The 15,438-nt window shown below is 46.4% G+C and overlaps 1 protein-coding gene across 2 annotated transcripts in view; it reads left to right on the forward strand.

Moving 5' to 3' along the window:
- Positions 1-2,317: 2,317 nt before the first annotated feature.
- Positions 2,318-15,438, forward strand: part of TRABD2B (TraB domain containing 2B) — a 391,553-nt gene continuing 378,432 nt past the window's right edge. The window contains exons 1-2 of one of the 2 annotated variants that reach the window (XM_034780337.1): positions 2,318-2,834; positions 4,365-4,925. In XM_034780337.1, the coding sequence (XP_034636228.1) occupies positions 2,727-2,834; positions 4,365-4,925 (669 nt within the window). In that variant the 5' untranslated portion in view covers positions 2,318-2,726. The remainder of the gene's footprint in view (positions 2,835-4,364; positions 4,926-15,438) is intronic. The other variant, XM_034780336.1, reaches the window with a different exon arrangement.

Genomic DNA, 15,438 nt, shown 5'->3' on the forward strand with positions numbered 1-15,438 from the left:
GCACCCTGTGCTCCCCGAATCCCTCCCCCACAAGGCAGGCCCTGTGCGTTTGCACGAAGGGGCAACATCGAGGCATCCAGGCCCGCCTCGCACGCCCTCCCACCCCTTGCACCAGTCTGGGTAACGGTCGTAGCAGCTGCAGCTTCTTCACTATAAATAAGGGTACGTTTTAAAAGCTATTACATCCTACATGTCTGAAACCTGACATGATACATGGGCAGGGGTGGAAAGAACTATAGAAAAAGGTTGGGGACTCCAGTTTAGAGCCTCTGGTGGGTGAAGCTGTGACAGCACGCACCAAGGAGAAATGCAGTCATCTTGCTGCCCATGCGTAGAGTAGATATGCATGTTTACAATTCCAACCCCGCACCTGCAAAGAGCTCTGCATGGGCAAACCCCTACAGCCACATGGAACGATTGGCAAGGTTTCCAGAGAGCTTGTAACCATGGTCCTGTACAGACTTACACGCGTAAGTAACTTTACACACATGGGTAGCCCCACTGAAGTCAATGTAATTCTTTGCCAGATCATGGCCTTAGTTGGAAAAAATCTCTCTCCTTTACGCGGTTCCTATCTCCAGGATCTGTCTGATAAATCCATGGGTCTAATTTTCCTCTATAAAAATGTGCCACTGATATCAAAGCTATTGTTAGGAGAACACACTGTTTTCATGTCTGGAGGCCAGAAACGGAATCCAAGCAAAACAAATTTGATTTGCTTTCAACGTCAAAGCCCCTTCAATCGTCTTGTGTAGTTACATTTGTTTAACAGTAACCACAGTGACTGATGCATGTGACGTCATTTCAGGCTTTGCCCGGGTTTTAGAAGAATCTTATTTATAATTAGTCAGAGGGACCTGATCCTGCCAGCTTTATCCTGGCAAATGCCCATTACCAAATATGGGAGTTTTGAATTTGATTAAAGACTCAGTAAGTAGAGTGCGGTTTGCATATGAGTAAGGAACTAACTTTTTTTGTTGTTAAACACCCAGTTACCTTCAACTCTTTACAGCACAGTGTGTATGTAATGTACACACAGAGCACTCAATACATACCCCAGGTCGATTTTATGATCAAATATGTTAAAAACTGACCTGAGTATCGACGCTCAGATATAAACTTCCCCAAAGTTTGGGGAGCGTTTGGATCCAGGATTTGGATTACTGCAGATAGGGACTGGCTGTGCAGTTCCGACCCAGAACTCTTCTGTTCTGTTGTATGGATGTGGGTGGTTTCAAGCCACTGTACATACATTGTCCCCTCGTTTTAGATATGGGGACACCCATGTGCAGAGGGGTTATGTTCAGTTTGCCCAAGCACATGCAGTAAGTAAATGGAAGAGCTGGCCATAGAATCTAAGGGTGAAATCCTGGCCATGCTGAAATCAATGGCAACACTTTCATGGACTTTAACTGGGCTTGGATGTTGCCTGAAGCCTTTAGCCTCACATCGCCACTTCCAAGGGGTGACAAGCCACATATGCTTTGAGATTCTTGTGCAGTGTCTTATCTGACCCTCTGATGTTTGCAAAATTGGACCAGAGCTCTCTTTAGAGGAACATACTTTCTCATGAGGCTCTACATCCGGATTTTAACCCAGGGGTGCAAAGGCAACTGCGAAGGGGGGTGGATGTGGGAAAATGCACATTCAACTGTTTCAAAAGCTTAAAACCAAAGTTGTGGTTTGATTCTATACTGGAGGATGCAGGGGTGGGGAGGAGGGGCGTGTGGTCATTTTTTACAGTTGTTTAGGGAGAAGGACTGAAGGCAAATGCACTCGGGGATAGTGAATTATACAAACACCTGCATGGGACCCTGCCTAGATTAAGAAATAAAACTGAAGGGGGGGGAACACATTTCTTCTTCTGTAGCAATGAGGAGAGACAGGGGAAAGGTTGGCAGTTTGGCAATGATTTAAGAAGAAACTCACCTTTCAAAAAGAATCCCTAATTGAGGGGGGATCTTGGAGCTGCATGTTCAGAGGGTTTGATTCCCCCCGTCCCTCTCCAGCTGCAGGAGAAAACCAGGCTGCTACAGGTGGCTCACATTGGGGGCAATTGATTGACGCACTGAACCTAGGAAACCCGCGGACTGATCAAACTGGTCCCTTTGCAGCAGGGTAAAGATGCCTATTAACGGAGCCTTCAGCGCCCGCTGGTTAGATGACTGAGAAACAGGCGCCCTCTAGTGGCGGCCGCTCCTCCCTGCAGCGCGAAAAAAAAAAAAAAGTTTAGGAGGATGGGAAGTTTGGGAAAGTTGGAAGTTGCTGTGAGTTTTTGCCTCCTCGCTGCGCGTGTGTGTGTGATATTGACATGCTGATCAGTACCCGCCTTCCTGTGCCTGTTCAAATAGCAATCACCAAATCCATCCTCACCAGCGAGGCTCCAACCCCCCCCCCCCCGCCTGACAAGCGCCTTTGCTCTCCCACCTCCTTCCCAACGCCGAAAAACTGCTCCGGCCAGCTCAGAAGTGGCTCCTCCGATTTGCAAAAGGAGCATGGCGGAGGCTGGGGATCAGGCACAAAGCCGGGCTCGTCCTCTGCGGAGCCGTTCACCGTCTGACAAGCCCTGAGCAGAGACAGGGGGGGCTCCAGGCGCCGGCTTTGCACTTGTCACCTGCGGACGGGACGGGCAAAGTTTGTTTGAATAACAAGGGCAGGGGTGTGTGTGTGGGGGGGGTTAAGATCCAGAAAAGCCACCAGGGAAGGCTCAGCTGGGACGAGGCAGGATGCAACCCAACCTGGCGCTGATCTACTTCATCTTCGGGGGGATCCTGCCCGGCGCCACATCTAGGAGGAAGCAGATGGAGCCCGGGCCATGTGAGCTGCCCCGATCGGTGAGCTGCGTTCCCCGGGGCTGCTTCCCCTTGCCCCCGCCTGCGCCCCGCGCTCCGGCTTCACGCCCAAGCCCCAGGAAAGCATCAGGCGATCCGCAGCGGGGACTGGCCCTCTGTCTGGCAGTCTCCTCTCCAGGTGCCAGGGTGGGGGGGATAATCGCTGCTTTTTTATTCTCCCCGCCCAAATCAGTCCCCCCTCCCAGGGCATGGAGACAGCCCCATCCCAGCTCTGCTCTCCTCTGATGGACCAGGGCTCGGCTGCGGGGGGACAGGATGGTTGCCCAGTTGGGTCAGGGCACGCCAGCTCCCAGGCACTTTCTGCTCAGGGGTGGGTCTGATCACTACAGCCCAAGGGGGTCACTGTCCCTCCGTCTGCCTGGCTGGATCCACACAGCCAGGGCTCCTGTGCAGAGAGCCCATCCAGCTGCATCTCTACACACACCGGGCAGTGCCCCTAGACAGGCACCACGTCCACACGGCTGGGCGTATGGGTGAGTGCACACAGGTGTAAACATGCAAGTTCCGTGTGTCGAGTTTATACATGGGTGTAGATAGCGCAGATTAAATACAGTTTCTCTGTATGTCTTTCCATATCTACACACTGCCTCCCTTTAGCAGTGTGTGTCTATAGGTGCACATATAGCTTCTGTATATGTATTTCATCTAGCTAGACATCTATGTGGATCTAGCCATCACCACATTTAGCTGTATGGTTACATGCTAATTATGCAGAGACACGTGTGTATACATAGCTATAGAAATATAGATAAATACAGTTATTGAAAAGGGATCCATTTTTATGAATTTGCCAAGGTGCCAAGGTGCCGGTTAGATTTTAAAGCCGAAATCTAACAAGCTAGGTTTGCTAATTGGATAAGTGTTCTAGCCAACATAGAATGGACTCTATTTTATTGAATGCAGGGAGCGTTCACTTACTAATTTTAAGGCTGGATTCCTTCCAGGGCCACTTTGAACTTGAACTGTAGTTCTCAAATTTACTTGCTTATTCACAACTCACCAACAATTGATTAATTTGCCTAGAACCACATTAGTACACAACCAACCGTTCATCACTCAGGTGGAGATAGAACCAATGTTTTGGGTGCGCACTGCACACACAGTACCGTCTTGCAAGCAACGGTCGCAGTTATACCAAGGAACAATGCAGATGACGAGATTTCTTATTCAGATAGGTACTCGCACAGAAACTGTATGTGATCTGTCCCTGTATATTATAGCCGTTCAGTGTGTATATGCCTGGAGTGTGTGTTTGTGTGCACCTACAGACGGAGACAGTTTATGTATGGTTTATCTGTGTTGCGTATGGATCTATGCAGCTAGACCGTTTTGGTGTATATCTCATAGACCTCTCTACTGAGGCTGTGTGTTGTTGTAGTATAGTGTGTGCAGCAGAGTTGCTGTATATAAAATTCTCTCTCTCTCTCTCACATGCTGTCCTGTGGTTTTGCTGGCCCTGAGCCTCGTCCCCCAAGCGGACTGGCTCTGACTCTGTCTCTCCCCCATCCCCAGCAGGGAGAGCTAAATTCCTTCTTGTGGACCATTCAACGGGACCCTCCGGCCTACCTGTTTGGCACCATCCACGTGCCCTACACGCGGGTGTGGGACTTCATCCCTGAGAACTCCAAGGCAGCGTTCCAGGCCAGCTCCAGCGTGTACTTTGAACTGGACCTCACTGATCCCTACACCATCTCAGGCCTGGCCAGCTGCCAGATGCTGCCCCACGGCGAGAACCTGCAGGACGTGCTGCCCCGGGAGCTCTACCGCCGCCTCAAGCGGCACTTGGAGTACGTCAAGCTGATGCTGCCACACTGGATGACCCCAGACCAGCGGGGCAAGGGGCTGTACGCTGACTACCTCTTCAATGCCATCGCCGGCAACTGGGAGCGCAAGAGGCCCGTCTGGGTGATGCTGATGGTCAACTCCCTGACTGAGACGGACATCCGCTCCCGAGGGGTGCCTGTGCTAGACCTCTACCTGGCCCAGGAGGCTGAGCGGATGAAGAAGAGGACAGGGGCTGTGGAGAGGGTGGAAGAGCAGTGCCACCCACTGAATGGGCTCAACTTTTCCCAGGTAAGGGGGGCTTGGGCCCCTGGGCTTCTCTGTCCATCCCAGCAGGGGGGAAGGGAAACTGACCAGCACCAGGGTAAGAGAGCTCAGGAAGACAGGGCATGCGCCAAAGCCCACTGAAGCTGCAATGGCCTTTAGAGCGGGCCCTCAGCAACCCAATGCAGCGATCAAGTGACGTAACACTGATGGTGCTGTGTATCTGCAGAGGTGACTCTGTGTGTGCATGGGATAGCCACCACGACACAATTGTGTACCCACACACACGCGCTCTCTCTCTCTTTCTCTCTACTGCAGGTGATATTAGGGAGCCAGAGGCACCGAGATGCGGTGTCCCCAAGTTTGTAATATGCAAGGGAAGGTGTCAAACCTAGTATCTAATTTCTGCAGCAACTTGGTAAAAAGTTTTTAACGCCATCCTCTCATTCCCTGCAACTCAGAAGTAAAAATGGGAACGGAAGGGAGGGGGGGGGGAGGGGGGGGCGGAGGGAGTTTTAATGTTGTTTTCAGTGTGTTTAATGTTACGCAAACTGCTTGGGTGTTCTTACTTTATTATCCCACGTCTAAAGAAATGGACTTTCATATAAGCTGTTGTGTACTGAGATAAGTTGAATTTTCATTTCTTGAATCTGCAAGGGTGGGGGTTGTGAAGAGGAGGTGAAGCTTGGAAAGTGAAGGACAGATTAAGGAGCAAGTGTTGGTGTAGTTTGAATCCAGAATGTCTCTTTCTGTTGGTAATTCAGCTTTCTAAACCACATTTCAAGGCAGGATTGATTTCATTTGAGTGGACCGGCAGAAATACATTCACAGCTCTTGACGTTGCTTTGTGAAACTGTGAAATTCTGAAATTAAGCAAAAAGAGTGGGAGAGGGAAATATTCCAGAGAAAACCATGACTTATAATTACAATGTATTTTTTTTTAAACCGGCTTTCGTCATTACTGTTAGTGCAACTATTTCCTGTCCTACCGTGCTGTCCTTATTTAAACAAAAAATCCACAGTGACTCTTTAAGTGGAGAGATTGTCACCAAGTGATGCATTTTTCAAAGATCTAACGGGGGGTTTTGATTTACAGCGAAAAATCACATTGTTTTTCTTTTAGCAAAAATAAATTCCTTTAATGTTCCCAGTTGTAAGAGTGTACACCGAGTATATAGAGTTCCCACAGCAAATCAGTGAGAGCCTAGGCTCTGAGAGCATGGAAAGTATAGTTTGAGTTGTTAAAAAATTCTTATTTCTAAACCAAAAACTACAGACATCTGTGTTTTTTGACAAGGAATTTGCTTCTCCCTTTCCTTCAAAGAGTTAACCGCCTATTTTTGTTGTTGACCACATACTTCTTTAAAACCGAAGTCTAAATAATTAACCACGGTACCCTCCCAATATTGATCCAATCCTAGTTGGCTGTAGTAGGTCAAATAGTACTTAAAATAAAACACATGAAAGACCTTAGTTAAAAATCTACACTTGGAAGCCTTTTAAATGTGAATCATATTACACATTTTTGTGTGTGAGGGAAAGAGAATTGCAAAGAAATGTTCTTACCATAGTACTCAGGGGATGATAATTCAACTTATTTTCCTTTTAGTCACTAATTTTTAACATGTACATAGAATCCCCCTTCCTTTAAAAAGAATTAGGACTATTACCTATTTAGTAAAGGAGTTGCTTTATAGACAGTAATGGGGAGTTTTGTGGAAAATTCGGATTTTTATTAACAAAATGTTAGGTTTTGATTATTATGGATTGTTGATGTTACTACGAAAACAGGTCACCATTCAAGAGTTACTTTAAAAATATTATTTTGCTTGGCTTGACGCCACTTCTGGAAAGGTGGCCATCAAAACAACATGAGACAAAATTAACCAGAAAGCTCTTTACTTGCTTCCTTTAAGGTGAATACATTCTGGCACCTGGCAAATTGTTTGGCGGTAGTCATTTTGTAATGTTATCACTCTGTCTAGCAGTCCCACTGCTGTGCTAATTGAGAGGAGTGGGTTCCTATAACTAGGTTTCTCCTCTTAATTCTAAATCTTGGAGTCTTCGGTAAGACACACATAATTAAACATACTAAAAATGGAAATCAGGAATTGACCAGTTCTTGTATTCCGCTCTGTGTGTGTGGTTTGAGAACATCTGCACTAAATTACACTCCCAAATCTGCTAAGGGCATCAGCACTTCTTACCTGCTTTCAGCATTACTGCAATATTGCGTATAATATATAAGAAAATTTGAAACCAAGTCTTGTAATTGTGCCTCATTTAAACATCTCCGTGCTTTTGTTTTCCAGGGAAAAATCCAGCATGTTTGCCTTAGTAAGTTTAAAAAAAATAGTCATTGGTTTCCTCCCTGTCCCCCTCGCCCCGCCCAATCTGAAAGGCAGCTTTGTGTTACTGAAAATTTTGAATAGGACTTTGTACACCAAATCCGTTAATCTGATATCATGAGGAAGGGGAAATCAAGAAGTGATCACCCCGTTGTACTTGGTTTCGATTGTTTACGAAAGAAATGGGAGGTTTTTGCATTTTTAACCAGGAATGTTCCATGCCTAGAGTTCCTTCGATTTGTGAATCGTTTTATCCACATGAGAAAATTAAGATGTACAATGTCATTGATTGCTTCTTTGAGAACATAGGTGGTATATCATTTTCCCATTGTGCACCTTGGCAATATAACATTCGTAGTCTGAGCCTCCATTCCGCCTGGGACTTCTGCAGAGTATTCCCTGCTGATATATGGAAACCATGTGGCTAATATACTGCAGCTTTACCCTTGATTTAATTGCCTTCTAAGTGTCCTTGAGCTTGAGAGGGGCCCAATCCAGTATTTACAAACACCCCCAACTCCTAGTGACTTCAGTGAGAGTTTTGGTTACCCATGAAATGCAGGATCGGGCACCAGCACTAGCAAACAACACACCTGGTGGTGAAGGTGTCTAAATCCAAGTGTGATAAGTAAAGGTGGGTCAGAACCTCAGACTCCAAACGTTCCCAATGCTGGAATATGATTCAGAACAGATCAGAACTATATGGATCTATCTTAGTAGCTTTGATTAGGAGTGAAGTTTTGGGGCAATAGCTCAAAGGTTTGGTGCCTAAATCTCTTTGAGGATCTGGGCCTGAGTTATTAACAGACACTGCCCTGAATCTCCAAGCTCAGGTCCTGCTTCATGTCCATATTTTGAACTCACTCATGTCGTGTGGAGGTATATGGAATCTGCATTTCCAGTTCAGGCCCATCTCTAGTTTTTAGGCTCCTAGCCCCAGATTAGGGCATTATATGGCAAGGGGTGAGGAAAGGCAGACACATGAATGCCAATGGGAGCAGAAGTGATTTGCCCACAAATGTTCCATGGGGTTAGAGAGAGAAAATGCTTCCTAGAGTTCTAGAAGGAGCAATATCTCCTGGTGCTCTTGGGACCCCACTGTCAAAAAGCTCCACTATAGTTATAACAAAGCTTTCTAGGAAGCTAAAGTACCTGTTTGATTTTGGGTAGAGGTGGGCCCTACCCCACACCTGATCATGCTGAAATTTGGGGAAGTTCACATCCAGATTTGGATCTGAACTTTGCAGCCAGCTCCTAACTCTGTAATGGGACCTGGGTGAAATCAGGTGTTCATTAAAACCAACGGGGCTGTTGCCATTGACTTCAACAGAGCCAGGATTTCACCCCTGTATCTGAACCCCGATTCCCGGGGAAGATTTGCAATTTTGCTGCTCAGTTCTGTCTCTAGACATGGAACCCAGCATGATTGCCAAGAAGGTATTTACTCCCCGCCCTCTAATTCATTCCTATATATTATCCACTTCACTCTTTTTCATCTCCCATCACTAGTTCTTTGTCCACACAGTTAATCCACATTCAGCTGGTGGCAAAGCCTTTCGTTACTATGCTTCCTGTTTGCAAAGTAGCCTTGCTAAAGACCCAGTGTTGTCCTGATGATTTTAAACCTATCCATACATGGGAAATAACACTGATTGAACGAAGGCTGTGTTCATTATCCTCAAGATGGCGAGGTTTTCCTTCTTAGTCACAATCTAGATAATCATCAGATTCAGATCACTGCAAGATGTGGTGGGATAAATTAAATGAGAGACGTAATATCAAACTGTAATTGATTGGATCAGAGACAGGCTGGAAGAAAGGAGCTCTAGATAGTGCCAGATCAAACTTCACACTTAGCTAGTCTCTTCCTTTCATTTCTCTTCCCCCCTCACTCGCTGCACAAATAAACATTGTTTTCCTACTTCCCACCAAGAAGAGTCCGAATTAAGTGGGAGAAATGGCTTTGTTAACAAAGTCAGTCTTCATTTCCCAGGTCCTGCTGTTCCATCAAACTCTGGGACATGGAAGCTCTGATTACGCTATTGATAGGATTACAGAGAGTACAAGTGCTGTTTAATAAAAGGACTATGGGTGGTCCATCATGTTTGGCCGGTGACATCTATCTGCACTCTTTACGTTGGGCCCTGAATAGCAGAAATATGAACATACAGACATGAAATATTACTATACAGACAGGGCAATATTTGGGTGTGCCCAGCATTCCTCCCGCGCCTTTTTGAAAAAGAGTAAATATTTTTGCACGTGCAAGGGCCATAATCTTCAGATGGTACAAATTGCTATAGCTCTGATTTCAGTGGCGCGATGCCAGTTTACACCAACTGAGGACCTGGCCCAGTTTAAAAACAAAAACAAAAACAGATGAAAAAGTTAAAATGTTTAGAACCGGACAAAATGTTATTGATGAAAAAGCTTTTTCCTTTGGGGGGAGGGTTGTGTTGGTGGGAAAGTGGGATTTTGACAAACAATTTTTCTCTCTCAATTTTTTCCCCCCAACAACAATAAAGCCAAAAGCCCTAAATATTTCAGATATTGGTGGTGGAATACCAGAAGATTTTTGGTCTACCTTTGCCAAAAGCTCCTCCCTCCAAAATAAATAAGTTTTAGTCTGTTTTATTTTTTGAAGAAAATCTGAATTTCTCAGGTGTGTGTGGGCGGGGGGAGGGGAGGTGTAATTTTCCGGCTAGCTCTATAAAATTTATAATGAAAAGGCACAAGGCAAAATTAAAATTATTCTGTACTGTGTGTGTGCTGCAAAAAGTTCACAAGATGGTGTCACTTTAAAACCTGTGCTGGGCAACTGTTTAAGATAAAAATATGTACTAAAAAAAAAAAATTAATAGCTGCTACTAATAGTTATACCCCAAATTATCAAAACCTGAAAGATTTATAAAATCTAATTTACTTCTCATACGGGTCTCAAGGGCCATTCTGTTTTCCTCCTGGAGATCTTTCTTTTGCGTCCAGCTCTGGCATCATGCCTATAAAAGAAAAAGTCAGCCAGTTAAAGATGGCCTGCGGGGCAATTGGCCGTTAATCTACAGCATTGATATTCAATTGCAAATGTATATAATAAATTGTATATACTCGGTTGTACCACTTTACTCACCCCCACAAACCTTCATATATCGCTTGGGTTAGAATCATACAATGTTAGGGTTGGAAGAGACCTCAGGAGGTCATCTAGTCCAACCCCTTGTTCAAAGCAGGACCAACACCAATGAAATCATCCCAGCCAAGGCTTTGTCAAGCCGGGCCTTAAAAACCTCAAAGGATGGAGATTCCACCACCTCCCTACATAACCCATTCCAGTGCTTCACCACCATCCTAGTGAAATAGTGTTTCTGAATCTCCAACCTAGATCTCCTCCACTGCAACTTGAGACCATTACTCCTTGTTCTGTCATCTGCCACCCCTGAGAACAGCCGAGCTCCATCCTCTTTGGAACCCCCCTTCAGGTAGTTGAAGGCTGCTATCAAATCCCTCCTCATTCTTCTCTTCTGCAGACTAAAGAACCCCAGTTCCCTCAGTCTCTCCTCATAAGTCATGTGCCCCAATCCCTGATCATTTCCATTGCCCTCCGCTGGACTCTCTCCAATTTGTCCACATCCTTCCTATGGTGTGTGTGGGGGGGGGCAAAATTGGACGCAATACTCCAGCTGTGGCCTCATCAGTGCCGAATAGAGGGGAGTAATCACTTCCCTCGATCTGCTGGTAATGCTCCTACTAATACAGCCCAATATGCCATTGGCCTTCTTGGCAACAAGGGCACACTGCTGACTCATATCCAGCTTCTCGTCCATAAGCCCCTGTCCTGCAGTCACATTTCCTGGGGTGGATCCCTTCATATTGGAGTGGTCTTGATTAGTGGATCCATTGGTTAAGATCAGGGTCTCAGTTTCCAAACTCTTCAGGTCAAGGATTGGTGTTTTCAAGGCACCTAATACAATGGTGCGCTAATCCTGATGGGGGCACTTGAGCATTATTTAAATATAGAAATTAAATAATAATCATTGTTGTGGGGCCAAATGATGGATGAAGCCGGGTGGAGTGGTAAGAAGCAATTTATTCGGTTACAGCATCCAGACCACTCATTCCCCTCCGCCTCGCTACCAACAAAGTGAGCCCCGAGTTATGGTTACAGCATCTTTTATCCCTACCCTTCTCTTGGTACCCGCCGTATCTCCTACCTTCCGAATCATCCTTTTGTTTCCTAATATGGTGAGGATTTCCCCTTCCCGGACCTGACCTGTTTGCTTCCTAATATGGAGAGGCTACCTTTCCCTGCACCCTACCTATTCGATTCCTTATATAGTGTGTTTTGAGTCCTATTTTACTGGCAGTAGATTGGGTAACTGAATAGCCTAACTTATGGTAAGGCCTCAAATTAGGGAACTTGTGGCTTCATTTGTGAGAGGACGCTAATCCTGAGGCAATACTTGTATTGCCCTTTTCCCTGTTAGACAGGGGCCCCCCATGCAGCTGAGGGTCATCTTGCTTCCAAGCCGGGGTTTCTGCAGAGAATTATGAAGGCAGGCTCTTCTGCCTGGATCCTACCTTCAGCTCCCTGTAGGCCAGATCCAGCGCGGAGACCCCCTTTATTCCCACCACAATAACAACAGCTGATATTGATGCCATTTGTTTCCTTTTTGGAGTGCATTCACTGTATTGCCCAGGAGTCTAGCCCCCCAAAATCAAGAAATATGAAGCTCTTTTAGGCAGGCCCCTTCTCTTTTTTCCTCTGTGTTTGTACAGCACCTAGCACCATGGGGTCCTAGTCTGTGGCTGGTGTTTTACATCCGGGCGAGTTTTGCCTGTAGCTCACCCGTATTCACACGCTGTGGCTGTGGTTGAATTTGCAATCCTTCAGTGGAGTGTCTACATCCCACACAATCTCCGCTGCTGAGAACTTTTAAACCACGATCGGATGTTCTTCTAAAACATCTGCTCTCGGAATTATTTTGGAGGAAGTTCTCTGGGCCTGTGTTTATACAGGAGGTCAGACTAGATGGTCCTTTCTGGCCTCGGGATCTATGAAACACTCCCTTAAAAACACCAGGGGCAACTTTCTGTGCTCTGTTACATCTCCCAGGGCTCTGTCCCAGAGACACACCGATGACTAGACTTCAGAGTCAGTGGGGATAAGGGACTAAACGGGTGAAGGGGTCAATCTGTATTTGATTCTGGCGCTCTTGAAGGAACACTGAATAATGATGAAATGGACGTTGTTTGGTTTTACATTTTCTTAATCAACCCCCCCCCTTCTCCCCCGATCTCAACATATATTTAAAACAAGGGTTCCCAGCCTGGCAATTGTGACTCTCAGGGGAGGCCAAAACAAGCGTCAGGGACCCTGCACTTCCATCCTACTAAACTGGAGGGAGATTCTGGTCACCAGGTTCCATGATTCCCTGAAATGGCAAAGGGTGAATGCCACCGATTTAAAGCAATTTCCTGAAAGGAAAGCATTCTAATTTCCCTGGGTGAAAGACAGCTATAGTGCAGAGCCTATGCAAATCTTCCCCCTCTCCGACCCACTTAACCACTGTGCTTAGGATGCACGAGGCAGAAGTGCCTAGACAGATGGCGGGGGGGAGGAGCCAGTTATATCTTCTGTGTGGCCTGAAGGTTGACTACCCCAAGCCAGCATGGGGAACAGGAGACCAGAGGAGCGATTGGAGGCACCATTATGCAGAGCCAGTGGCCCTAACACATCACACAGCATGGCATGAAGCAGTTATGGCTTCTACTCCAGGGCTAGCAACTGCAGAGAGGTTAAGCTATAGATAGATTCTTTCTTTGGTATCAGATCGGGGAGGGGAACGTAATGAGCCTCACATTCTCTTGTGCTTAGCCCGTTGGCAAATCTCTGGTCTAAAATAACCCATCTGTGTCCCTCTGAACTAGTGCTCCCGATCAAGGGAGACTTTGCCGTAGCTAGACAGAACGGTTCGTGCAGTTGAGTATTGAAATGCATCAGACTGATCCATCTATACTGGGCGGTATGTTAGAGGAACAGTGGCGTGCAGTGGAAACTCAGTGTGCTCTGCAGAGACAGGCCACCTTGTTAGACGGCGCGTCGCTCTGTTGAATGGGACCTGAAAGGCTTTTTCTGACCACTCCAGAGTCCACTTTCCTCTGGGCCGTTTGCTATTGCGTGGCAATCCCTGATCTATTCTGGAGGCCAGTGATGCCACCGTCTGTTGCAGGAGGCAACTCTCATTTTTAAAACTGCACATCCGGGAAGGGGGAAAATGTGTCCATCCTCTTATTTGGGCAGCATGCTCATTGGGGCAGGGACCGGTTTTTTTATTCTGTTTGTGCAGTGCCTAGCGCGGTAGGGGCCTGTTCCATGACTGGGGCTGCGGGGTACTACTGCAATACAAATAATTAATAATCCTCTGTGTCTGTAGAGGGCCCCTTGGGAGCAGAAATGGTATAAGTCTGCTGTGTAAAGGGGGGGAGGCAGGCATGCTCTGCTGTACAACCCTGAGCCCTGTTTCCCAGAGCCTGACTCTGCAACAGTGCATGGGTCAGGTGACAAGATTTTGCAAAGGGTCTTCGGAGCACTGCTTCACCCACTGGAGTAAAGGCACCTGGGGAGATGCATGTCGCACTGGGGATATGGGCCCAGATCCACAAAGGTACATCGGCTCCTAACGTCCACTGATTTCTGTGGAGGTTAGGACTCTAAACACAGTGTTGTGTTTAGACCTTCAGAACCTCGATTCAAGTACAGTTCAACCTCCAGCCCTCAGTGAAATCTTTAACGGTCTTCCCTCAGTCCCTGGTGGATAGCAGTTGACATTATAAAGCCAACCCACATCATTCCGGCTGGTCAGTGGTTCCTGCACTGAAATGATCTTAAGCAAGGGCACTAATTCACTTCGTGCTCCCGCTGGGACTGGGGTCTGCAGCAGAGCTCTTGGCAAGGCAGGGCTGGGAACTTCAGAGTGATATACTGTGCTGTAGACGGCAGAACAGGCTTCCCCTGTAATGCATTTCAGGTTCCAATCCCTCCATCATTAACCTCTTCGCTTTCTATAACAACCACAGACAATGAACCATGTGAAGGAGAAATATTGGTTAATCCATGCTTAGATTTAATAAATAGGTAGGATTTATCCTGCCTGTCTATTGGCTTTATTGCATGCTTTAACCAGGGCTGTCTCTCTCTCTCTCTCTCTCTCTCTCTCTCTCTCTCTCACACACACACACACACACACACACACACACACACACGACATTTGACAGCATGAGGATTGATTATACACACACCCACACACTATTTAAGAAGAATTTCAAAGGTGACCAGTGATTTTGGGTGCCTCCGTTTCCGACTACCCAACCCGGGAGACTTTAACGAGGCCTCGTTTTGAGGAAGCTGAGCCAGCCCCCATCTGCTGAAAACCAGCCCCCTTGATCATGTGGCAAGTAGGGTATTCAACATCATTAGTCACTTTTGAAAATCTTGGCCTAAAAGGTTTGAAAAGAAGCCAAGCTCATAATAAGACTGAAATCAAAAGGGATGAATGAAAATACAGTATATTAGCAGTAGGGTGGACGGGCCATACGACTGAGGTAAGATAAGAAGACCTCATGCGCCTTAGATTACGTTTACAACAAAACTTTGCTGAAGTTCAAGAAGTTGGTGGACCCTCTTTATTTTAATTTCCGTGAGTCTTTGTACTTCTAGGCTCCAGCCACGATAGAAGATACAACAGTAGAGAGACAACCAGAAGAAGGAAATATCAGAAATCTCACTTTTGAGCCCCGTCCTCTGTGCTATTTATTTCCAGCCCAGTTTTTCAGACCTAAGAGTTATGGATAAGCTTTTGTAACCCCATCCCAAATGTCTGGTGGCTTTCCTGAACCTCCAAACCTTCTAAGGCTCAGTTTGTTAGAAGACATTTATTGAAGGATGGGAGAAACTGGTAGAGCTAAGGTTCTTTCTACAAGCGTGATGGCCAACACACTGGGGATTAAATTAGGGACTCCAGAGCAAAAGGCATGAGGTGCTTCCTCTTGAGCTAAAGAGACAAGGCTCTGTAATTGAGACTCAGATTTGGCCCAGAGGAGGATCCATAACACATACTCACCAAGGGGTTACACAAACTCAACAAATACAGTTCTGCCATCTTCTTCTTCTTTGGATTTCCATCCTCTGCTCCCTC

The sequence above is a fragment of the Trachemys scripta genome, chromosome 8 (genome assembly GCF_013100865.1).
Source record: "Trachemys scripta elegans isolate TJP31775 chromosome 8, CAS_Tse_1.0, whole genome shotgun sequence".
In the NCBI taxonomy this organism is placed as follows: Eukaryota; Metazoa; Chordata; order Testudines; family Emydidae; genus Trachemys; species Trachemys scripta.